The sequence below is a fragment of the Mauremys reevesii genome, linkage group 9 (genome assembly GCF_016161935.1).
Source record: "Mauremys reevesii isolate NIE-2019 linkage group 9, ASM1616193v1, whole genome shotgun sequence".
NCBI classification, from domain to species: domain Eukaryota; kingdom Metazoa; phylum Chordata; order Testudines; family Geoemydidae; genus Mauremys; species Mauremys reevesii.
This window is the reverse complement of record NC_052631.1, coordinates 50,484,609-50,510,799: the sequence shown is the minus strand read 5'-3', so window position 1 is coordinate 50,510,799 and position 26,191 is coordinate 50,484,609. Positions and strand designations below refer to the sequence as shown.

Genomic DNA, 26,191 nt, shown 5'->3' with positions numbered 1-26,191 from the left:
TTTCTCATTGATTGCACTGGAGAACTGAGAGCTCACAGGCAGGAAGGATAAGCTTGTGGTTGAGACACTGGAGTGCAACTCTGGTCTGGATATGGGCTTGGATCCTAACCAATCACCAAAGGGGAGGGGCATCCACACCCAGGGCCCTGGTGCAGGCCCTTCTCCATGGCGTGGTTGGTGTTTACCTTTGGTGGGACGCTGAGGACCCTCAGGGTGATGATGATGGAGAATTCCTCTGGGAAGAGGTCACAGTAGAGGAAAATCTGGGAAGCCGGAAAGCTCAGGGCACGGCGTGCTGATGCAGAGAACTGAAACCCACGTGCCCCCTGCACTTGGAGTATCCGCATCCCACTCCTCACACCACTAGTCGGAACCACTTCTGAGAGAATATCCAGGGGGCGCAGGTCTGTGCCAGAGAAATCACAGAACCACGTCACTAAGGTTGCTTCACCACCCTTGCCAATGGCATTAAGATCATCAGTAGGGCTGAGCTAATAATGGATTTTTCCATTTGGGTTCCGAACCAGAAAAAAAAAATCTGGTTAATTCAAAACCATTTTTTTTAAAAAAAATTCTAATAAAAATTCATTTTGAATCAACTGAAATATTTTGGGTTGATTCAAAATGATTTTTGAGTTTTTCATTTCAAATTGGCTGTTTTCAGATTTTTTCACCCTTTGTGTGTATGTGAGAGGAGTGTTTTAATTGACCAATTTTGAATTCAAAATACCTGTTTCAAATGAAAAGGCCAAACAAGCTGTTTCTAAATGGCCAAAGTGAAATATGTCAACTTTTTCAAAAAGAAAGTTCATTTTTTCCCTCAGACAAAAACCATTTGTTGAATTTGACCCAAATTCACAAATAGTTTGGGAGCCCTGAAAAATGCTTTTTGTGACCAGAAGATCGATTCAGCTAGATAAGTAACTAAAACTACCCAGCTGGAATCATCAACCAATGGGGGGATGGGGTGGGGGGGAGAGACGATGGATCAGATGCGGGGGGAGGGGAGGCAACATACAAAATCCCCAATAGCACATGCCATACCAGAGCCATGCCCTGGACCCACCAGTCAGCTCCGCCCACCTGCTTCCCCTCCCCCTGGTCTATTTCAACCATCAATTTGCTATGTCATTTTGGATGTAGGCTGTGCACTCCTCTGGGCAGATGTGCCTGCGGTTGCTTCTGAGGGGTGCCTCCCACATTGCGAGGGCTCAGAAAGAATCCTGGACAAGCACTCATCACAAAACGCGCAGATGGCTCACGCACAACCCACGCTGCCGCACAGTGTCAGCGCTTTGACATCACTGGTTTGAGATGGCTGGATTCCTTATGAGCGGTGACACCCACTCACTTCTACAGCCCTGGACAGGGATTTGTTTGATGCCCTGTATTCTGCAGAGAGTCACAGAGTTCAAGGCCGGAAGGGGCCACCAGATCATAATCTGACATGTTTAGCACAAGCCCCCATCGCCACCCAGCCACAGTGCTTGAAGTGGGGAGAGGTCACAAGGGATTGCAGACCTGGCCAAAAAAAATAGTTTCAATTGAGCTAGGGGGCTCAGGGGGACACTTGAAGCACCGTCTTACCAAAGCTGCTGCTCCCAGATTCTGAGAGGGGCCCCCACACTTTGGGCACTGTTCAGCCACCCGCACACCAAGCCCAACAACCTGAATTAACCCAAAAGATTACAGTCCAAAGGAGACTAGACTATTGCGTGCCACAGGCAGAGAACAGAGAGACTGGGTGCACCAAGGCCTGAGACCTCTGCACTGGCAGGAATGATTCAGTGAGAGCTATCCAGATAATCCTGACAAGGGACCCGCACCCACACACTGCAAAGGAAGGTGAAACCCCCCAAGGTCACTGCCAATCTGACCTGGGGGGAAATTCCTTCCCGACCCCACATGGCAATCAGTTAGACCCTAAGCATGTGAGCAAGACCCAGGCAGCCATGCATCAGAGAGAGAATGCCCAGTGCCATCTCAGAGCCCTGGCCCACTCTGCTAGTGTCCCATCTCCTGCCATGGCCATCCCTGATACTTAGGAGACAACCCTTCCCCTCAAAAAATACATTCGGGGGGGAGTTTCCTAACTCACCACAAAGGATTAAGAATGCTTTTTAACTCATGGGACTGGTCAATGAAGTGGCGCCAGTTCACTCTGGATGGCAAACAATATCTGTATCCCTCTGCCTGTAAAACCATCCCGACTTGGAACCCGGAATCCAGCTGTGCTTGGAGGGAGAGAAAAATCACTGCTAATACATTTCAGATAATGCAACAGATTATCTCCCCGCTATGCACTGGGGCCAAGGATCAGCCCATGATCCACTTCAGTCTCTGCTGGCACAGATGCCCTGATGATAGACAGTCCACCATGGGGAGGGGTGTTGATGGAAAGTGGCTTCTCCCTTCCCTCCACTGTGGGACCTGCATCAGAGTGGCCAGGGAAGCTCTGATCTAGCATGTCTTTCCTATGGATCCCTGGGCGCAAACTAATGCTGCCCACACCGTTCAGAATCCCCAAGAGGGAAAGTCACACTCAGCTCCACCTCTGACTAAGGATTGGTGATATCCACGTACCACACAGCGTGAACAGCTGACAAACTGTATTTGTCATGCGCCTTTGAGCACTGCCCCTGCACTCTGCCCATCTTCCGCAGGACTCACTCCGACAGCCCACACCTGTGAGATGCTTCAGACAACTGCTTAAAAAAACATTTCTTTCCTTCTTCAGCCCCCTACTCCCATCCTTCAGGGGAGAGGGCGTTTCCTTCCTCTCCCCACCCCAGGGAAACAATGACCCTGCTCTGAGTTGCAGGGCAGTCGCTGCTCAGTCCTGTGCCAGGGACAGGTTAAAGAGCCAGTAACTCTCAACCCATCAGGCCAGCTTCCCTCTGAAACACAGCACTTGATTGCCAGGCTTGCTATGGCCCAGGAGATTGGCCCTTGCAATCCTGGCATTGTAACGGCTACTTCAGGGATTGCTCAGTGGCGTGGCATTGGATCCGTGTGCTGCAGACAACACGCCCAATGACTAGACCAATCAATGACTAAGCCAATCAAGCATGCATGGGGGTGGTGGGGAGCCAGATCTAGAATCCTGGCCCTTCTCTTCCAAAACTACTGGTCACTGTCATGCGAGCGAAAAGCCATCTCCCTTCAATGGGGCTCAAATCCTCGCTGCCACTAGGGGGCAACACACACCTAGTATAACACAGTCTTCCAGGTATGGTACTGAGGTGCCTGGCTTTACATGCCCCCTGGGACACAAGCAACAGTGTCAGCCCAGCTTTCTAAAGACTCCTGGAAGCACAGAACACCTTGGGGAGGACTGCGGGCAGCCCAAACTCCTGCCGGTGAATGCTTTGTACAGCACTACCTGACCCACTGCGTGTCTGGCAGGCAGAGAGATGGGCAGAGGCGATGGGGGTGCGGATCCTGATATAGCTTTAGGCTAGAAATCATCCTTAACCAGAGCCTGCATCTGCATTTGGGGAAGTTCAGGTCTGGATTTACCCTACAATTCAGGCTGGAGGCTCAAGCAGCATTGGGGTTTGGGTGCAGAATCAAGGTCATCAAAGCCCCTGGAGCCATTCTCTCAGGAGTTCAGTCAAAGGAGGGGAAAGTCCTGGGAGCTGTGCCGCTCTCCTGAAGTTTCAGAGACCCAGAATCCCACAAAGGGCTCTGAATGTTTCTGCATCTGAACTGAGACAGAAGTCGTGAGGGCAGGTTTAGATCTGGGGCTCAGAATCCAGATGGCCCAGGAATTTGAAACAGCTTGCTTTGGAGGTTCCAGGTTTTTTGGCTCATCCCTAATTACGCATCCACCCACCCACCCGCACACAGAGCCATAGGCCATCATTGGTAAAGAACTAACATCTACTCGGAGAAGAAAGCAACGCACGCGTGGCCTCAGGGTATCCCCCCGGACTGAAAAACTCAGCGAGGAGACAGCCTCTGGTTGGGTCCAGCTGGGAAGTACAGACATCAGCCTGGCCACGCACAACCTGTCTGCAGCACTTCAAACCCATGCCAGCAATGCTGAATTATAGCCAGTTAAGAGCACCCGCCGTTTGATCTCTTCACAAATATTGTGCTGTGGAGCAACTGCGAAGGAGCAAACTTTGCCTGGGTGCTTCAGCATCACATCGGTCCAATGTTTTTTAATTGCTGTCGGTGTCCCTGACAACATTCTTTGTATAACAAAGGCAGATCAGACCAGAGTGTTTGCACTGGTTGTGCACTTGAGTAAAGATCTGTCCGTTGCGCAGAATCTGGTGCATTGATGTTCCTCCCACCCTCAGCTACACCGATGCTTTTAAGGTGAAGATACCTTTCAGCAGAACTGTGCTAGACAGCTACTGGCTCCTGTTTGTAGGAGAAGATATTATTATTATGTGTATTACTGTAATGCCATGGAGCCCGCATCATGGCCAAGGACCCCATTGTGCTAGGCGTTGTACAAACTCAGAACAAAGAGACCGTCCCGCCCCAAAGAACTTACTCACTGCTTCCCAGAATTCAATGTGAAATTCTCCAGGTGTAGCAAGTGAATATTTTCTACCCACAATGGGCTAGATTCTGATCCCCTTACTCCCGGGGAGTGGCACCTTGCTCAGACAGCAGGCTCACTAAACACAGTTGAGTATGATGCTACTCCGTGTGAGTCTCCATGCATTTCCAGTGGGCCAGCACCATGGGATCAGAGTGAAATGAAACTCACCAGGCACTCGGGAAACCTAAACCTCATCTGTGGTGCAGCTGGGCTGGCTGGCTGGCAGCACTCTGTGGCACCAAGGAGATGACCCTGGTTACCATTCCAGGTTCAATTTCTCACCATTCTGGGACACAGCCATTCTTGTTGCTTTGGGGTTTGTCAGCTCCATGCTGTAGCCTCCCTTTGAACTGGTTACATTTTAGGGAATGAAATTAACACATTTTTCATACAAATTTGTCCTGGTTTCCATAATTCAATTAAACAGAGAAGTTCCCAGGTTGCTGGTGGAGCACCCAATAGTTAGTTGGGTTATGAGTGAACACATTATTTGTTGAATTTCACCTCTTCTTCTGCTGGTAAAAGGTTAGCAAACAAATCACAGAGTTTTTGATTGCATGCATTACACCAAACTCCTCGTTCATTTCTTCCTGGCTATTTTCCTTATATGAAGAGCTCATGAACACTCAGTTGGAAATAATCTGCATTTGAATTTAGAATATGGCTCCATGATGGTTAATATCATAAGTCACAGGCTATTATTTCTGCCCCCTAATTTATGTAATGAGACACCAAATGTACAATTCAAACAAATTACAATTCAAAATTTCCTTTTAGCCAAAATGCCTGCATTCAAGCTTAGCATTTGCTTTTAGCTGCTATTTACGCTAAGCCTTGGCTGCTTAAATGTTCATGGCAAGCCAGCTGCGAAGGGTCTTGAACAAGGCGGAACCTGAATTTGTGTTTGAATTCAAATCAATGATTGTGGGAAAGTCTCTCCCCACCCACTCCCTGAATTTATTCAGCTCTACCTTGCTACCATCAAATTCCAGCCCTTCCCCACAGCCTCTGGTCTGGGGTGGTGGTGGTGGTGAACAGTTAGGAAGACCACCTGGTACACTTTTCTTCCAGAGAACAATGGCTGTCTCTCTGTGGGCAGGCCTGTGTTGCAGTCCCACGGTATGATGCAGCTGGAGTAGATCTACCTGAGCTAGCTCACATATGGCTAGTGGTGCAGAGAGCACTCTTCAGCGTGGGCTGTACGAACCTGCTCAGACCCCTGGCTAATTACTCGGTGGTTATCCTGTACTGAAGCCTGTTCTCCACTGCTCCAGGCCCTGAGCTAGCTAGCTGTCTATGCCTGCTGCAGTCACACCTCTGGCAGCAGTGCAGGCACACCCTCCGAAACACACTCCAGCTCAACCAACATTGTGGGCTCCATGCAGTAATCACTGGGTGATACCCTCTGGCCTGTGTTGCACAGGCAGGCAGACTAGATGATCTGATGGTCCCTTCTGACCTTAACATCTGTGTAACTATGAATCGGTGCTAAGGGCCGGATCCTCCACTGCCTGGCAACTTGTTTAGCCACTGAGACTTGGACAAGTAAAACACTATCCAATCAGAATTCTCTACCCCCCAGGGTGAGGGAGGGTAGCATTTTGTGACCCATGCACAGCTGATGGGTAGCTTACACCACTACTGAACATGACCCAGAGACTTCAGTGGGATCTGTAGCCTCTGACAACAGATCTGGATTTGCTCTGTTTCCTTGGGGAACCCATGGAGCTTTGCAGAACAAGTAGAAAAGAGGTGCCATGTGAAATGACTCTGCAGTAGGGTTGCCAAGTTTGTAATATTTAAAAACTAGACACTCCAGCAGGAGTGCCGGAACCTTCCCTGCCCTGCCTCTTCCCCCCAAGGACCTGTCCCACCTCTTCACCTGAGGCTCGGCCCCTGCCCCCAAGCCCCACCCCCATTCACTCCTCTTTCCCATCACTCACGGCTCTTGCCCCATTTCTCCCCCCACCTACACATGTGGGGAGGAACTTGCCTGTGGATCCGGGGCTGGGAGCTGCAGCCACCCAACACAGGTAAAAGGTGTCCCTGGCTGAGTAGGGGCTGGCACAGATGTTGACCCAGCACCTCACTGCCTCCCCCACCCACAGTAACTGGACTTTGGGTGTCCGGTCAGTAGATCTAACCGGACACTGTCAGGTCCCCTTTTCAACCAGACTTTCCAGTCGAAAACTGGGCACCTGGCCACCCCCTCTGCAGACAAGAAATGAGCCAAGCAGAAAATGGAGATGTTAGAGCAACAGATTAGGAGCCACACCAGTGCGAGCCTGCAGAGTATCGTTCCAGAGCCCAGCACTACAAGGATGGGTGGGTGGTGCAGCACCACATCTTTCCTGAGCCTTGGCAACGGGAGCCTATCAGCTCAGCCTTGGCCAATGCCAAGATCCTGGAGGGTCCTGAGGCTTTGCTTGGATCTAATAACTGGCAATCCAGCCTGCAATGGCATCTCATGTTTTGCTGCTTGATGCCCAAAGCGTTTCACTGCTTGCTGCATTAGCAGTGAGGCAGCTTTGACTTCACTGCACAGTCTGACCTAACAGTAGGGTGGGCTCAGCCATGACCTAACTCAGGGGTTCTCCAACCTCATTGCGCCGTAACCCCCTTCTACACAACCCCAGGAGGGGGACCGAGGCCTGAGCCTGCCTGATCACTGCCACCCCAGGTGAGGGGCCAAAGCCCCGCTGACCAGGGGGAGGGGGCAAAGCCAAAGCCCTCAGGCTTCGGCCCCAGACAGTGGGGCTCAGGCTACGTCAGCCCTGATAACCCCATTAAAATGGGGTCGCAACCCACTTTGGGGTCCCAACCCACAGTTTGAGACCCGCTGACCTAACTTACCTCCTGTTGAAGTCAATAGTAAAACAGCCGCTGACTTCAATAGGACCAAAGCTAGGCCAATACAGAAGATCCCAGCCGAATGCATGTACCAACTTTGTATGCGTCTGACGCTGTGACAGGACCACCGACGGGGGGAGGGGGGGAGAAAGGGGACAATTGCCCAGGGGCCCGGGCAATTTAAAAGGGCCCAGGGGCCCCCCAGCCACCGCCAGCAGCACAGCAGGGCGAAGGCAGGCTTCCTACCTGTCCTTGCTCTGCGCTGCTTCCGGAAGTGGCCGGCACATCCCTGCAGTCCCTGGGGACGAGGTCTCTGTTCGCTGCCCCTGCCCCAAGCACCAACTCCGCAACTCCCATTGGCCAGCGCCAACCCCCTGCCCCAGCCCAGAGCCTGCACCTCACACTGAAACTCCTCCCAGAACCCAACCCCTCGCCCTTTCCCACACCCAAACTCCCTCCCAGAACCTGCACCCCACACCCCAACCCCCTGCCCCAGCCTGGTGAAAGTGAGTGAGGGTGGAGGAGAGCGAGCGACGGAGGGAGGGGGGATGGAGTGAGCAGGGGTGGGGCCTCAGAGAAGGGATGGGGCAGGGGCATGGTTTCAGGGAAGGTGTGGGGTAGGGGTCAGGGCAAGAGTCGTTGGGTTTGCGCAATTAGACAGTTGGCAACCCTACCAGGTGGGCATGTGGAAGCCCTGGCCATGCCAGAAGAGCAGGCCCAGCAGCGGAGCCGGCAGCTCGCTGGGCACCAGCCAGTGCAGACGCAGCACAGCCCAAATGTCAGGCAGGCCACGTCCGTGCGGGCACGACTTGTGCATATGTGGGGGGCCCAGAATTTCTGTCAGCGGTGGGCCTGGGCTGTGATGTTCTCCTGTGGCCAGCCAACTCTCAGCAGAGGGTGATATTCTTTGGTTCACGTGGGAGACATCTGTACTTCGGAGGCTGAAGAACCAGGAGCTTAGGTCTGGGTTTCCAGCTCTGTATGGATTTACAGAGCCATCAGCTGGTAGCAGCTCATGGATTCTTTCCCTAATCATAGCTGCCTTGTGCAGATGAATCATGCGAAGTTCCCACAGGGCTATGCATCTGGAATGAGGAGTTTCATAAGTTGTATTAATGGGAGCTGTTCTTGCACCCAAGCTTTCCATAGCTTGCAGTCAGATTTTAATATGCTGGAGAGCCACCATCCCTCCAAGTCGATCTTCAATGAAAACCAAAGACAAGGATTTGTGTTTTGGTTCAGCTCCCACATTACAGGCACTGTTAATTATTAAAACACAGCTGGTGATTACACAAAACCTCATTAATGAGTAGAGCAGTTTGTCAGTTTAAAGATCTTGAAATCTGGATGCTTTCATGTCTTGGAATCTGGTGAGCTACTGCTTACCTTTGGTAAAAAGGAACACTATTCTCTCCAGGGTGGAAGCATTGCACAGATAAGAGAAAAAAAGTCTGAATGCTCTTACAAGAAAATAGGTGCATTTCAGTGCATAAGGGATTGGCTGAATGTGGTGATGTATTTAGAGCCGTGCTTTCCAATGCAGACAGCAAACATTACCTGCACTCAAACCAGTCTGGTCATTTTTGTGAGACAAGGTGGGTGAAGTCATGTCTTTTACTGGACATTTTTGTCTCTCTCATCAGCAGAAGTTGGTTCAATAAAAGCTATGACCTCACCCACCTTATCTCTCTATGATCATAGGATTGACACAGCTACCCCTACACTGCATACAGCCATGGTCATTTCTGTGAGTAGAACAGAACTACAAGTCACTGAAAGAGGCTGTCTTATTTGTATTACAGTGACCTCTCATAGCCTCAGTCCCAACTCAGGGCCTCATTGTGCTAGGCACAGCACAAACATATAACTGCGAGATTGTCAGCTCTTTACGTTAGGGACAATCAAAGTGCTAGGGCTGCCCAGAAAACAGAATTTCTGTCCCAGGGAAATTCAGAACTTTCCAAATTGGTTTTTGGTCCAAATCGGGAGGAAAAGTTGAAATTTGGAAATTTTCCTAGAATGGAAATTCCAAAACGTTTTGATTTGGAAAGATTAAAATGACCTTATTGAAAGGTTTCATTTTTATAATATTAAATATTTTACACACAAAATAATTGCATGAAAAGAACATTAGTAAGGTTGCGAAGTCAATAGTTAGGAAATGCCATAATTAATGTTGTCCGTGCAACCTGAATGTGGGCCCCTTGTGTGTGTGCATTATGGTATGGTCTTTAATGACATAATCACATAGTATTTTTTTCCACAGGACACCTGCCTCATTCAGTGCACAGGATGGATGATGCTCCACTTAATGAGCAGCCATTCAATATTTGTATTCTTTTTGTTCAGGGTGTGACCCCAGAACTTATTTATTGCAAACTATTCAAACCATTTTCTAAAGGCATAATTATTAATCTCCCCAGGGTCTTTTCTATGGCCCTCATCACTATAGTATCCAAGTGCTGTGAAACAGCCCTGTGAAATGATGGGGGTGGTATTATCCCCAGTTTACAGTTGAGAAACGGAGGCACAGAGTGATTAAGGTCAAAAGTTTCCACTAATTTGCGGGGCTCAATTTGAGACACCTAGGAATTCTGTGGCAGAGGCAGGGACAGAACCCAGTTCTCCAGGGCAGCATTCCACTGCCTGAACATGAGATCCTCCTTTTCTCTACCTGCAAACCTCTGCCTCATTCACTAATCACCTTTCAGTCTCTGCAACAAATGAGACAGGGCCTACAGACAAAAGCTTCATTCCCTACACCGCCATGACTCATCCCCAGAGCAACTCCATCCTGTGCCCTGAATGAGGTAGGGGTCCTGTGGAAAAAATAGGAGGTGATCATGTAATTAAAAACTGTCTCATAATGCATATACCCCAGAGGGCCAAATTAAGTTTTCAGAGGCAAACTTAAAGTTGACCTAGCTACCTTAATCAGGTACTTTTAACATAGTTGTTTTGTGGGTCATTTCCTAGATTTTTAACAAAGCAAACTGAAAAACAGAAATTCCATCTTGTGGCATCGTACTGATTAATCAGCAGGGTTGGAACAGTTATATCTACTGCATTGAGCTCTGTCGCTTGAGCTAACAGAGTACCTGAGAGAAGTAGTAGGTTGTTATCCTCTGTGTGGACCAGCATAAAAGGGGGCAAGACACACACTTTGCCATCTGGATGCCAGTAGGTTTCACAGCCAGTCCTAGTTCATAGGCATCTGAGGTTCCATTTCATGCTCTGGAGGGGAGCGTGCTCTTCTGTCCATTTTACCCTTCTGCCCTGCCCCCTCCAATCTGTCCCTGTCCCAGTCCCAGCTCTTCCCCACCACCGGCTCCTTCTTTCAGTCCCATTATCCTTGCCTACCCAGGACCGGTCTCCAATCGCAGGCTTCACATCCCAATCCCATTCCCCTTGCCCAGCTGGTCCCAGTTCCCCACTCACAACTCTTGGCCCGATCGGTCTTTCCCCTCCTCCTCCACTGGCTCCCAGTCCCAGACTCCCTCCTTGGGCTCCTCATCCAATCTCAGCCTCCCCCCACCATCCCTTCCCTGGCTTTTGGCCCCAGCAAGTCCCATGCCCCCCAACCCCTCATCTCCTTGTCAAATGCCAGTTTGGCAGAACAATCTTTTGGCAGGAATGCGCCAGTCTGCACTAAATTTGCATCAGGGCCAGGGAGGAATCTGCGGCCAGAGAAAGACAGTGACAGGAACCAGGTTCAAGGGCCTGAATCACAGGACTATTGGCTTGGCTCAGCTCACGCTTCCGTCCTGACGAAGAACAAGAAAACCTGAAATCACAGAAACATTCATGGGCCAGGAAACCCAGTTCCCAGCCTGCCTTGAGCATCCCAGAGCTACCCAACCAAGAGCTCAAACCACCATGAGACAGACCAAGAAGAGAGCTGGCTAAACATTTCTAGGGCCAGGGATATATCTAGGAAACCCCATTTCCTTTGCGCTCTGATTCACCCTTTATGCACGGTTCCTCCTTTCCTCTTCCCTCCCCCAGTTGGGGCATTTCAGACCAAAAACGCAACACAAGCTGGGTGCAGAACCGGCCTCCTGGAAGGGCACCGCCAGCACCACTCCCAGCCCTTGGGTGCCAGCTCCCTGTCCTGCTCCCGCCGCTCCAAGCAGTGTCCCTTGCCTCCCGTGTCATTCCAGCTCACTCCTCTGAGCGCCACCCCTCAGAGCTCCCATGCCCTTCCCTTGGCCTACACACTGGCCCCAGCCCAGCTTCAGGGCAGGTCCTGCAGGCGGGGGATACCACCCTATGCTGAGGTCCTCTGCTCACTGGTCACAGCGCTACAGTGAGTGGGTGTGGCCTTGGGCTGCTAGGCCTCCTACCCCTGCTGAGATGCACACCTGCCTCCATCAAACCCCGAGAGCTGAGTGACGTAACACTGGCATAAAAATGGTCTCCTCCCAGCCCCCTCCCCATCTCTGCCCCTCCCGCCCCTCGGGATCTCTGCCCCATATGCGGAAGTAGAGCTGTGGAGAAGGTTCTGTGAATGGGATCCCCCAGCAGCTCCCCCCGCATCCTAGGGGCAGCACTAAAACGGCAGCCAGGGCACAGCAAGCTCACCAGAAGATGCTCTCCGAATCGCAGTGCTACCAGCCTGCCCCAGCACCCCAGCACCCCTGTCCCTGTTCTCTCTCCTTTATCCCCCTCCCCACCCCGCTTTGTTCTCTAGCGACGGTGCTGGCCACACAGCCCTTGCTCCCACTCCCAGCTGTCATTTTTGGGGCAATCTCTTCAATTAGAAACATCCACCCTGCAATATTGTGATACGAATTGGGTCATGTTACCCATTCCCTGCAAGGATGCTGGCGCTGTGTGGGCAGGGCCTGGGTATTGAGGGCTGCCTTCCTTACCCTTCCATTCTTAGTGTTTTCATTTAGGCCTTGTGTTAAGCGTGTCACAAAGCCGCGCAGAGAGCACACTGTGAAAGCTCCTTGCTTTAGCTGCCAGAGCAGCAGGGACAGAACTGACTTCAATTCCAAGATGATCATGAAGCAAGAGTGTGCACCTGGTCCTGAGCAGCAGAAACAGAGCCTAACCCAGGCTCTGACACCGACTTCTCTGTGACCTTGGGCAAAACACAATCTCTGCCTCAGTTTCCCCAGCTGTGAAGTGAGGATAATAGCACCTACTTAGGTACCTCCCGGGGCTGTTGGGAGGGGTGTTCAGTGCCTGCAAAGCACTTAAAGATGATAAACACTCTGCACTGTTATTACACACAGCAGGCTCAGGCTTGTGGGCTCACCATGAGCCCTGACTCTCCCCTTGCAGAGATGACTAACTACAGCAGTGCTACGGCAAAGGATCCCAGGGACAGCCTGTCCAGAAAGGGATTCAAACCTCTTCCTGGTGTGTGGACCTGAACCAGCGCATATGGGCTCAATGGCATGGACCTGCCATGGGCACACAGCTCAAGCCCTGCCTCATACAGGACCTACAATGCACGGCAGATCAGGATCCACGGTGGCGTTTACAAGGGGTGTTGCCACTGAACTTTTGGGCCCAGCAGTGTCTTGCAGGTCTGTGCAGAGTCCGAAGAGTGAGAGCCACCATCCACCAGGGCTACTCTCACCTAACGTAGCAGCAAGACACAATCTGCTGCTGCCCCTCCCTCCAGCCTCCCAACACCCCAGTGTCAGCCTGGCTGCACCCAACACTGTAAACCCAGCATGCACGTGAAGCAAGGAGGCAATGGGGTTTCGGGCTGAGCTGCTGGCAGACCCCAGCTGTGGGATGGGGAGAGGCAGACATCATCACCTGCACCTGCCCTGCTGCCCCACATCCAGCTCAGGGGCACTGCTGGGGCCGGGCTGCATGAGGACACATCGCTAAGTGGCCCCACTCGTTAATCAGCTGTGGCTGCTGTGCAGCAGAAATGCTCGGCCTTCCCTTTGCCCACTGGCTCCCCATGGCAGGTCTCCTGCCAGGGGGGCTAGGGACCACTCTGAGCACAAAGCACTGCCAGTCCTGATCCCACTCCACTGCCCATCCTCCATCATCATGGCCAGTCCCCAACACCCACTCACCTCCCTGCGCCCCCATTCCACTCAGCAGTCTTCCCTTTCCCCAGCTCCCAGCCATGGGCCCCGTCTCAGTTCCATCACAGCGCTGGTTCAGATCCCGCTCCCCACACTCCATCCCTCTGCCCACGAGCAGCATCCAGCCCGAGTCCCCGTCCCACCCTGCACACCCCTCCACACACTCCTCACCACCTGCCTGAGTCCTGATTCCCCCCAGCTGTATTCCCCTGCAGCTCTCCTCCCGCACATGGGCAGACAGTCTTGTCCCTGCCATGCTGTATTTATGGGTTTCTGCAAGCAGAGGACGCCACTGGAGGCAGGAGAACAAGATGGCAGCCTCACAAGGGCCACTCCTCCTCCTCTACCATGTGCTATATATTGCCCACTCTTCCCCTCTTCCATGCCCCCATCCAGCCTGCCCACTCCCAGCCACCACGGCCCTACCAGGAACTCCGTCTTTGTCAGCTGTCACCTTGCAGCATGGGACTCCAGAGTCCCTGGGGAGATTTGCTGATGGGAGGAATTGGAACTAGCCCCTACTGGAAAGATGAGTGAAGGGCTAGGGCCTTGGGAGACCCAGCTTTCATTCTCACCTCAGCCATGGACTTCCTGGGTGACCTTGCTAAGTGATATCATCCGCCCTGTGTTGCGGTTCCCTGCCTACTAAATGGGGACAGGGAGGCAGGGACTGCAAGGATCAAGTCTTCTTAATGATGGCGATGCTCAGAGGGCCAGATGAGCACCCAGATCGGTTGCTATGACGACAGTTCAGGATGGAGGACATTTGGGCTGGGTTCTGAAATGGCTCTAGCTGGTCCAAACGAAGCCCTTGTCACCGTCAATAGCTCCACGCCCCTTTTACACCAGCAAATCCAGGAGACTGGCAATTGTCTCCGTCCCATGCTTACAACCCTCACACATTCCCCCTACAGAAATACAGGCCACGGAGACAACAGCATATCCTGGCAGATTAAATCTGTGTAACTATTGGCCACATCTTCTGCAGCGCCCAGCCAATGGCAGCTGTAATACTCCAAGCCCGGACTGCCTGATTTCCTCCCTTATTTTTAGTGGAGGTCGTTGGATGAATGGCAGGGCACATGCTATTCATCACAGTACTTGGCATGGTGCTGAAGCCAGCTCGTTAGCAGAGAAATCAGGTCATCTTTAATAAATTGCAGAGCCAAAAGCCCACAAGCAGACCCAGCAGTTCACTTGACTCTGGCTCAGTCAGATGACCTGCCCACTTTTACAAATTTCCATCCATAGGTTACGGCATAGGGATTTTTTTCACCAAAAACGCCGAGTGCCACTGAATTGAGGTTGCCGATCGTTGTGACTGGAAGCCAAGCTAAAGCAAAGCAAACTGTCCAGAGGGGCAGCACAAGATCCTCAAGGGAGAAGGAAACAAACCCAGCTGTGCCTCTGAATGTGGATTAGGCCACTTCACTGGATCAAATTCCCAGGCAAACAGGACTCATGGGCTCTCATGGCAGACCCAAAATAGCTGGCATGTCCAGCAGCTTCATTCGCCCCTATGTCAGAGTCAGCGCTGAAGGGTGAGGGCCGGAGGACACTGTCAATGGCTGAGTCATGCTGGGTGCAGTTCCACATCAGGGTCCCTGGACTGCAGCTGTGGCTCTTCCAGACAAGGAATGTTTGACATGTTTGTGATTACCTCCCAGATTTGGAAGGGCAGCGTTGAGTGCAGAGGCTGGAAGGTGGGTTGCAAGCTCCTCCACACCCAGTTCCCCCCCACCCCACCACCCCCAGCAAGATGGCTAATAATTGCTTATCAAACAACTTGTACTAACCCCCATGACAAGCTGCTCCTACCTGTGCAATGTTGCCATGACGTCCCTCCGTTGGCGAGGTAGCTGGTGAACCCCAAGTGCAGGAGCACAGCCCAGACCACCAGCAAAGCAGACATCAGGGGGCCTTCTTCACCGGCTCCATGCACAGGAACACTCCTGCCCTCCTGTCTTCAGACCCCAAGCAGGTGGCACTCTGCTAAGGAATCCGCTCCAATTTCTCATAGCCGGCTCACATGACAACCACTTCTGGAGACCTCCTCATCCTCCACCCCCCCAGGGCACTTCCGGGAGCAGGACTCTGCCAAGGTTCTCACTGTAGCAGCCTCACAGCTTCAACTGCTCCTCTGAGAGCTGGCCACGCAGCCTGCCCCTTCGCTTTCCTTCTCCTCACGGCCACACGTGCCGGCTGATCCCCGTCTCCGCCTGGCCTCTTAGCCGGCATTAGATAGAGGAAAGGTTTCCAGAAGGAAGCAGAAAAATCAGCACTGTGGTGGGAGGCTCAGAAAAGAGGATGCATAGGAACTGCCTGCTTTAACTGGCACATGTGGTCGGTGAGCCCCGGAGAGGCCAGTGCCCCATCCCGAAGGAGAACAGACTTTCCCCCAGCAGCCACAAAAGCAACTCTAGCTGGAGCATGCCTTTGCAGACATTTAAAGGAGAAGCCAGTTGTCAAGAGGAGGAGTCCCACCGCCTTGGAGAGCTTTGTATCTTTTGCCCAGCCCTCTTGAGGTTGTTTCTTTTTGTTTGTTTTCGGCTGGGGGTGGTGAGAATCTTCGGTAGAGGAATTTCCCTCTCCAGAGAAATCAGAGAGGGGAATCAAATGGGAACAAGGCGAAGACCCGGCTTTGCGCACCTGAGTGCTTTAGTGTCTGCATTGTGTGCATTTTAGCACACAAGGGTGGGGGTGGGGGTGAGTCCATCTATTTAATTACACCCCTCTTTTGTGCAAAAAGGTTTTGTTTTAATGATTCCTGGCAAGGCAGTGCTGCACAGCTGCTGCTGGGATCCCCTTTGAATATTATTATAGCTTAAGGAAATAACTGCCTGCCTAAATGCCAGACAGCAAAACCTGATCTGCTAGAAGGGAAGCACTTGAAGAAAGAACTGCTCAAGAGTGTCGTTTTAGAAACTCTAGAGGTAAAAATATTCAAACAGACTGAGCAATGGAATATCTCCCCAAATGCAGCAAGCTCCATTTGGTTTCTGTAGCCACACAAAAAAAAGAAAAAAGAAAAAAAAAAGGGGACTTCTATTCTTAGAACAATGCAGTTAGCATCCTCCAAGTTCCCCTACAAGACAAGTTACAAAATGGAAAACTGCTGTCCAGGAAGAACTGCCAAGAAGTTTCATTTAAAACTTGGGTTTGATCTGGTTTTTAAAGAACTCAAGACGACAACTTAATGATGGGCTTCTTCGTGGGGCCTAATCTGGCCAAGCGGTGTGCGTGAGGGCACGGACCCCCCCGCCCCCCCCCCCCCAGATGGGGCACTCACGCAGTCGGGACCACAGAGGGACTTAATGCTGATTTTAATGCACTTAATGCAACTCAGCTGACACTTCCTCCTTTTCCTTTGTTCTTGCCATTTAAAGTTCTTCGTTTCATTCAACTTGCATTTATTTTTTTTAATTACATGAACATAAAAGATTAAATATGGACCCTGGCTCTGGTATAGTGCTTGGCAGCAGATCTCAAAGTGCTTTGTAAAGGAGGTCAGCAGCATTAGCTCCATTTTACAGGTGAGGAAACTGAGGCACAGAAGGGGACGTGACTTGCCCAAGGTCACCCAGAAGGCCAGTGGCAGAGCCAGATCTAGAACCCAAGTCTCCTGAGTCCCCATTCAGTGCTCTATCCACTAGACCACACTGCCTCAAGCCAGTAGCATCAAAGACAGGTACCTAAAATTAGGTGCCACAAACACACACAGGCACTCTCATTCGGCCTTCTTCCTACTTACACTAAGGCTGCTCACTGGGTGTAAGTGTAATTTACTCATTTTAAGGCCCTGTCCTACTGCCAGCAAGGGGCCTTAGTATAAATGAGAATCTGGCCAAGTGAGTTCAGTGGGGCTACTTATGTGTGTGAAGTTAAGCATGTGAGTAAATGTTTGTAGGATCAGGGCCTTAATCCTTAGGCAGCTCTTACGTGGCCTGATTTTCAGGTGTGTCAGCATGTAGCATCTCCACTGAAGCCACAGGCTGGTTTAGGCCATCGCTGACGATTTTCCATAAAGACATAGAACAGCCAAATCTACATATTTGTCTATCTGGTGCCTGTGCCAGCCGCTTGGGTCACTTAACACCTGCATTCAAATACAATCATCAACAAAAGAACAGTGACATTATCCTTGTTAGGCTGATGGTGAAAGATTGGAGGAAGCGAATTCTCAGAGGCTGGGTCAGAGCTGGGCTCCAGTCTCAGACCGTGATTAGCACCAGCTGCTTCAGAGGAAGGGGCAAGTACCCGCCCTGAGCAATTATGTTATGACCAGTTCCTCCTTCCCCCCCTCTGCAGAGCTTGGCGTATCCTGTCCTCTGTCTAAGGTAACTATAGACATCCCCTCATCCGTATAAACAGACGGTCCTTTTTCTTGAGTCCTGCGTAGCTCTTGAGATCTTGTGGCAATGAGTTCCACAGGCTTCTTGTGTGTAGGGGGAAAGTATTTCCTTTTATCTACCATGCAGTTTGACCGAGTGTTTCTTTCTCCAGCCACCTCTGCAAAGGCCTGGAGAGATTGGGTGAGTTCTGCCATGTTGTAATTGCCAGACTGACCCAATTTATACTAGCTGGATAAGAGCACTCACAGCTGGATCCTTCTGTGTGTAAAATAGGCTAGGAAGTATGTTTCCTTATTCATATCTATGGCTGATGGTAGTCCATGGCACAGGAAATTCAAGCTAGCCCACACACCGCTTGCATTTTTCTGAGAAAACAGCTGATATTTGTCAAGACTGCTGAAATCTCTGAATTCGCCCCAGATGGCTATCAGGTAACAAACTATGCAAGGCCCTCATACAAGCCTTGCAAATGCATGCCAGCAGGGAACATGGTGACAGGAGGCAGCTCTGCAACTGGGAGCAATAAGTGGTAAATTATTAATCCCTTTGGCATTCTGGATGCCTCACGATTAGTCAGGAGGAAATGCTTTGCATGTATCAGTGTGGCTTGGGATTACAAACCCCAGCCTTCAGACAGGGGCATAGTATAGGAGCAGAGGGCTCAGGCACACTCGAGTTTGATTCCACCAAGTTGCAAAGTTGGTCACTGTGGTATGGGAGAGACTCTCCAAATTCCCTTTAGGTTACCGGACCTTGCACTGAGCTGGGAAGGTTCCAACCTCACCTCTGAGCTGTTTATATTTCAGTGCAATTCCTAGCCCAGCTCATTGGCCAAGGCTTCAGACACCTACGCTCCTAGGCAGTCTAATCACAGCTTCCATTTTATAAATAAGGTAAGAGCAACTGCATGACCTCAGCTGATGCAGAAGTGAGTACAGAACCTGCAACAGGAAAAGCATAAGTCTCATGCACACCATGCTGTGCATCTCAAATGCCATGTGTCCTGAGCTGTCCTGTCTGCACAGCACATTCCCTTTCTGAGCTCACGACACTGGCAAAGTGTGTGCCGCTGCCCTCCCTTGCGGCTGGCCCATGTGGATTCGAACACTGGCTGTTTAGCTGGGGTCAACACTCAGGGGCTGGGGCAGGTGGCCCTGGGGAGGGCTGGCTGTTGCTCCTGGGAGGAGTCCCTTAGACAGGGATGGAGGAGCAGCAGGCAGGCTGCTCTCCCTGCAGAAAGCCCAGCTCAGATACCCGTGCATCCAGCCCTGTCCCCAAAACAGCAGCTCATCCCTCCGCACAGTCTGCATGTGCACCTGTGCCCTTGCCTGGGACCCCAGAGCCCAGCATCACATGGCCCTCATTGCCATCAGCACTGGACACAGGCTAGTGCCAGGGCCCTGGAGACTGCCCCCTTTGTCCAGCTGCTGCAGGTTGGTTATTCCACAGTTACAGCCACCTTCTCCATCCATCCCGCCAACTGGGGCTGCTTGACCTATGCTGCTCCCTAGTGACCACCCAGGTGTGGTACTGCTGGGGTCCTGTAGGCAAGCCCCCCTTCTACAGAGACCCTCAAACCAGCAAGTCCTTCTACACACAGGCCATGGCCACCTGGGCAGGCCAATGCTGATAGCTGAGCAGGTCTCTGCTCGAGTGCTCAGCTTCATTTCCTCTCCCTCCCAGATCCAGACTGGCTCCGGGGCCTGGCTGCACAGCCCTCGGCAGCACAAAGCCTCCCGCAGAGGGGGGCAGGGGTGCAAGGCAAATGCAGCCTCCCCACCCCCAGAGCCAGTGCAGCCCTGAGGGTACCGAAAGGTGTGGGGCCTAGGGCATGTGTGCATTTTGAGCACCTACAGGGGAAGCTCCCCTGGAAGGCCACCCAGGAAGTCCCAGCCGCTCCCTGTAGTAGAACCTGGGGGAGGGGGTCAGTCTAAGCACTGCCTACGCTGCCATGGGGGGTCCATGCTCAGAGATACTGGCCCCCACTGGAGCAGTGATATGCCATGTGCACCAGCCACATCTGTGTGCATGAAGGGAGCCCTCGAGTGGAACGGTCCTCAGCAGGCTGCATGTGTTTGATGCTATTGTAACTGTCTCGTGCTGGGGGTGAGGGGTGGAGGCACATTCCAGGGGCCAAGGGAGCTGATGACTAGCACAGCAGCAGGCTGAGAAAATGCCAAGCTCTGTTTATCAGCATAAAAGGCAATAAAAGAGGCTGTTAACGGAGCACTCTGCTCTTTGACTGCTTGTCATTATCAAGGAGTCCTGGCCTGGCCTCTGTCATTAGACGTTCCAGTTTTGTTGCCATTGCTGTAAGACAGGCAAACCAAACTGATCATTAAGAAGGGGTGGGACTCTCAAAGGTGGCTTGGGGAGTTCAGTGAGACACCAATGGGAATCGTGTCTTCAAATCCCTTAGGAAATCCTGGCCAGGCACTGTTAGCACGCCTGACATGGAGGAGTTTGCCTGCACTTGTTGCTCCAAGCTCAGTGGCATTGTTCATAGGGTTGGGGAACTAGACCACAGTGTTCAATAAGAAACGGGGATCCATATTTTTGCATGATGTTGAAGCAATAAGATACTACGTACAATACACTTCTGGGGGAGGCCTTGGATGGTGGCTTCTGATCAGGACCAGGAGTGCGCTGGCATTTTCAGTCAGGACAATGCGTTTCTCCTGCCAATGATTCTTTGCTATTCATCACGTCTCAAGGCATCCTTCTGCCCTGTCCATTTTCAGCCTCGATTTGATTGCTGAGAGTGGAAAGAGTTCTTTCGCCATGAAGCATATCACTTAGCTAACACTTGGCTGCACTGCCCTACCACAGCCTCTCTTGGTCATGACTCTGTCAGGGGACACACGGGGGCAAATCCTGCTGTCGCTTGCTGTCTGTGAAACCCATGGACTTTAACAGTGGGGGCTGGGGTGCGTGGCCGAATCTGGGCCACGGAAGTTCTAGTCCAGCCCCGCAGCTAGAACCACAGCCATCTATTTACTCCCATGGGCGTGTTGACTCTCATGGAGCCCTAGCACCTCCCAGGCCTTCCTAGACTCCGCCTCACAGCAGCTCGGTGACGTAGGGAAGGAGAACTAGCCCTATTTTACCTACTGGGAACCGAACCCCAGAGAGGCTCCGTGACCAGCCCAAGGTCCCACAGCAGGTCACAAGCAAAGCTTGGAATAGAAGCCAGCTCTCCCAAGGCCCAGTCCAGGCTGTTCTGGTGTGGAAATCTGTGTCCCGGTGACATCCCAGAGCATTAGCAGATCCTGCCACGTGTCACTGCTATCCAGCCCTGGGGTTAGCTGCATCCTGGCCCTGTCTGCCGCCGTGTTCTCAGAACAGCCAGCAGCACAGCCGGAGGAGCTGGGGAAGCCCAGGAACAAGAAGAGGGCACTTCTGAGCATGGCCAGGCCTGTCCTCCCTCAGCTGACTGAGCCGCTGCTGTTCCAAAGTGGAGACACTTTACGCTGGCAGGGCTGTCAAAGCGCCATGGGACAAGGTGGTGATAAAGCCAGGCTTGCAGGGGATTCCATTGGAGAATCCCCCAGACGGAAGGTGCTGCCGGCTCCTCCCCCATGGGTGACTTGCGGAAAGGACCCTACACAGTTTTAGAGGTGGGGCAGGGTAGACCAGGCAGTAATTGCACTCTGGTGCAGCAATCACCAGCATACCAGGCCAACTTCCAGGTTGGCCCCTAGGTGGTTGGGAGCTAATAGAGTTTTGATCTGTATTAACTCCACTGGGCCCATTGAGTAGCTGCAGCAGGAGCCAGTAAACGTCAGAGTGGCTCCCGTAAGAGGCCCGGAAAAGAGCCGTGCAGAGGGGTAGCCAATGCTATCTATACAGACTGGGCCTCTGCATCCTCTCCCCGCAAGCCTCACTGCAATGCTGCACCCAAGGGAACCTCCCTAAATGCGCCATGCCTTCCACATTGCAGGGGGAAATCAGCTGGGAAAGGCCATGAGCAATCGCTCAGCCTGCCAGTGCTGGAAATGGACATGCCTGGGAATTGCAAACCAGCTGTAAACTGCCCCTGCACGACTGCATGAGCTGTTCAGCACTGCTCGAAGGAGGGGGGCGGGAGCCAGCTGAGCACTGACGGTTGCTGTGCAGGTGTCATTTTCAAAGCAAATGCAGGGCAGCTTCCACGCCAGCTGGGAAACCTCAGGTAGAGAAAGAAGCCTTGACAAAGCAAGCTGCGTTTTCATTCAGTTGTATAAATTACAGCAAGAAAGGCTCCAAATCATCCCTTGTAGCTGCTAGCATGGCTCCAGGCAGGGGACTGGAACAAAGATCCTTAGAAGACTCAGGAGGCAAGAGCCCAAACAGGGGAAGATGACAAATAACAGGTGCTTCCTACTTCAGACCGCACAGACGACGACATTTTAGAACCTGATTTTCAGTCACACTAACCCCACCACATCGCTCCAGGCGTGCAACGGGCCATACCGGGGGGGTGTTCAAAAGGGTTGTATTTCCCTCACACTGCGTGGGATGCCATGTGTGCAAAGCTCATTAAAAGTACCAGAGCCTGCAGTTCGATGTATCGAAATACCCCCCAGGGCCTGACTCTCTGCCCACACTGGTCTAAATCAGGCGTAACGCCACTGAAGTGACAGTGACCCTGTGGTCCCAGAGAGAAGCAGCAAGTCGTGCTGCTTGTTCAAAGGGGAGGCATTAAAATCCCTTCCACAGGGCTGAGATCTGCCCTAGGATTCTTGTAGGTCATGAATGAATTACTCTAATGAAACAAGCCAAACTAAGGGAATCACCAGCTGGTATGATGGACTTGCACTGCACCTCTGCCAGTTCATGAACTCTCCTGGAGCCACACATAGCTCGTTAGTGCTTGATGGATAGATCAGTGTTATATCCTTGGGGCAGCATAATAACTCAGTTGCCCCATAGCAACAAAAAAACCACACCACATACACAACATATTCCTCCCCCCCAATAAGAACATCCCTAAATAAAGATCCAGCCGATGAGGAGGCCTTCTGTCTCGAAACAGGTGACTCGGTCCTCACCAGAAGAGGTGAAGTCAGCCCCTCTCCTGCAGAGATGGGTCCTGAGGACTGGCATGACCTGGCAACAGCGTGGTCCCAGAGAAGAGGTGAAGTCAGCCCCCTCAACTGCAGATGGGTCCTGAGGACTGGCATGACCTGGCAACAGCTGATGCAGTCCGACTGTGTGAAACAGGTCCTGTTTGAGTGATGACGGATAGTACTCTCTGCAGAAGTGGACTGCATTAGAGAGACTTGGCCATTTAGAATGGGCATCTATTGCCACCAAGAACATGCACATGTAGAACAAGGTCGGGATGAGACCGAGAGGTTTGTCGAGATTTGATTTCATATGTGTGTGCTGAAAGTAACAAATGCCAAACGTTGCATACGACTAGCAGCTAATGGGAAATGCTGTGTAGGGTCAAAAATTGATGGCAGTAAGGGATGGATCAAAAGTGTTAGAACTTCAGAATTTAGCAATGCATCCTTAGCTTAACATCAGGCTTCTTCACTTCCACTTGCCTTGTTCTGCCCAAGGAGGAGCTCATGAAGTGGTTTAGTGTGTGTAACTGTGAGATGAACTTTCATAATAGTTTCAGGAGTCCTAGAAACGAGCGCAGCTGGCTTACATTGTGTCCCAAATATTCAACAGAGGGCTTGAAGAATTCACAGTAGGTAGCCTCTAAATTTTTTTCTTTCTCCTTCATTTTTTTTTCAGTGACAGGATATCATCCATATAGCATGAACTCCTGACAAGCCACACAAAGATCTGGTCCATAGCCCTCTGAACAGGGCGGGAGCAGATGTTCACAATAGTCAGCAGCTCTTGGGACTTTTTCATCAACGTGCATCTGTAAGCCATCTTGTTCACGATTGGAACAATAGGAGGCCCCATGATGAGCTATGGGTAACTTATTAGGACTCCATTGGTGACCAGCTCCTCAAGTCTCTTCTTTTTTTTGCCCTGATGGCATATGGCACATTCGGGCTTTCAGATATTTTGTTCAATGTCACAGTGATTCCCTTCATACTTCCCAAATCATCGACCTACCCATTTAAGCTGGGTAGTCCTCTCACAAACAACAGCAATTTAGCCACCACTGTCCATTGAGCTCCACCTTAACATCAATATGCCCAGCATAGGCACAGCAAGATGCTGTTTTTTTTCTTTACACAGTCTCGGAGATCCAATAAACGGGTTACCCAGTATTCATGTGAGCCGGCAAGGTTCTCTTTTTGTCGCCCAGACCCACAGGCCTCTTTTCTTTTGTCCTCTTTTTCGGCCAGACCACAGGCCTCTTTTTCTTTTGTTTACAGGTGTCGACACACCAGGTCTGCACGTTTTGTGGGGTCAGTCTTGTGACACTTTTTGCACCACTGCAGAGGGCACACACTAACCTGTCACGGGCATCACATTTAATATCTCTTTAACACAGTGTTCTGCTAGCTTTTTTAAATTAAAACAAATTGTACAACTGTTTCATCTTCCTTTTCTTTCTTTTGTGGAAACCTATATCTTTCAGCAATTACCAGTGGTTTTGGGAGAAATGAGACCCCAGGATTTCCATCACTGTAAGATTTAAGATTTAGTCTCAGGCTTAACAGGGTGCAAGCTGCTGTGCAGAGAGTAGGTTTTAGTCCCAACAGTTAAGAATATTGGCACTTCTTCTTCTTCTGTAATGTCATTTGCAATACCAAAAAAGCAAAACGCTCCAGTATATACATGCCACTGCTCTGTATTCTCATCAAAAGGCTCCAGGGGATTTTTAGTTTCACTTCACAGTCAGTGACAAGCAGCTTTTTTTTCTTTTGTTTGTTTTTTTAACTAACTTCTACTTCTTCTGTTTACTGCAGCAGCCGAGTCTCACCCTCGTCGCCAGTGTTTCACAGAGCCAGAGAGCAGGGCAGCTACCAAAACCCATTTTTTATTTACAGATATACAGAGAGGCCTCAGAGCCCAGCCCAGGGCCTTATAAGTCAGGCAATAAGGCCAACGTTTGCACCAGAAACAGCCTTCCCATAGCAGCTCTCCAGCGGGGCTAGTTTGATCATCAAACATAAAACATTCTGTAACAGCTGTAATCTGTGCCTAGTCTCCTGTTGGCCTGCATGGGCGATTGCGGGAAGAACAGCCTTGTGATCCAATCTGCTGAGGTCAGAATTATATATTCTAGGCTCAGTCATTCCTCTAGATCTGCGAGTTACCATGGGCCTTTCCATCCCATCATGGTGCCACCTAGACCTCTGTCGCTGTCCTAGCCCCAGAGGGATCCGTGCTAGAAGGGGAGGCAGCCAGAGAGGTAGAGCCAGGGAAGGCACCGTCTCAGGCTATAACACTGTACTAGAGCCCCCTATGCACCAGGAACCCCTATTTTCAGAGGGGTCCAGGGGCACCGCTGGCTGGGGTAGCTCTGGGAGAGCAGTAGAGGGCACAGGACCTAGCCCAGAGGCCTTCTGAGCAGCAGCTCCTTCAGGCTTGTGTGGGTCCCGGGGATGGTTTGAGGGGCTCGGCCCCCAAGCTGCTTCAGTGGGGCACAAACCCAGCTCCCTCTCTCCAATGGGCTGAAGGGAACCTTGTGAAGATATCTCCTCCTAGCCCCTGTCCTGTGCTTGGCCCCCTACGGGGGCGACCAGCCCTGCTGTTCCCATGTCACAGTAGATCATGCTGCCGGGCTGGCTCCTGAGTACTAACTTTAGCCATATTGATCTCTGAACATCCCCCTTTCTCCCCCACCATCCACCCCACCCCATCCCACACGCTGCACCAGCCTCGGCTCAGGCGATCAGCTCCTCAGCTTGCGCAGCCTGTGCTGCGGCCAAGAGTGACATCCACTCCTGTGCCTTTGTTCTCAGCAGCTGCCATTTAACCCTGTTCCCCTAGTACAAGGCACACCTGCTCCGTACAACCCGGCCTCTGGATGCTTTCAATACCTTCCATGCCCCTTCTTTAAAAAGAACAGGTGAGATCCTGGCCCCACTGAAGTCAGTGACAAACCACCCAAGAATTCCCCAAACAGATTTCTGCTTCCTAGTCTTTTTGCCTAGCCCTGTCTCAGCAGAAACCGCCTTTAACCTGCAGAGCAGAGCGTTGCACGTCACTACAGCATGTCCAGCTTCTCCCAGCAGCTCTGTAGGAGGCAGTTGGCTAAAGGCTCAGTCCTGCAAGGTGCTGAGTGCTCTCTGTGCCTATTGAAGATCCTAGGATGAAGGGTCCTTCGTACCTGCCTGGATTGGACCTTTATCTCTCTGGCTTGCTTTCACCATTGGATCAGATTTCTGCCCCTCATTCTCACCAGTTGAAGAAGCAGCTACAAAGTTCAGGCATTGTTGGACCAAATGCCCAGGCAAAAACGTCCGTTTGGCCAC

At 51.5% G+C, this 26,191-nt stretch overlaps 1 protein-coding gene across 4 annotated transcripts in view; it reads right to left on the bottom strand.

The window, feature by feature from the left end:
• Positions 1-26,191, bottom strand: part of TSPEAR (thrombospondin type laminin G domain and EAR repeats) — a 95,785-nt gene that overhangs the window by 61,914 nt on the left and 7,680 nt on the right. For 3 of the 4 annotated variants that reach the window (XM_039487006.1, XM_039487008.1, XM_039487005.1), the window contains exon 2: positions 186-406. In XM_039487006.1, coding sequence (XP_039342940.1) covers positions 186-406 — 221 coding nt within the window. Of the gene's footprint in view, positions 1-185; positions 407-2,098; positions 2,222-26,191 lie in introns of those variants that run through there. The other variant, XM_039487007.1, reaches the window with a different exon arrangement.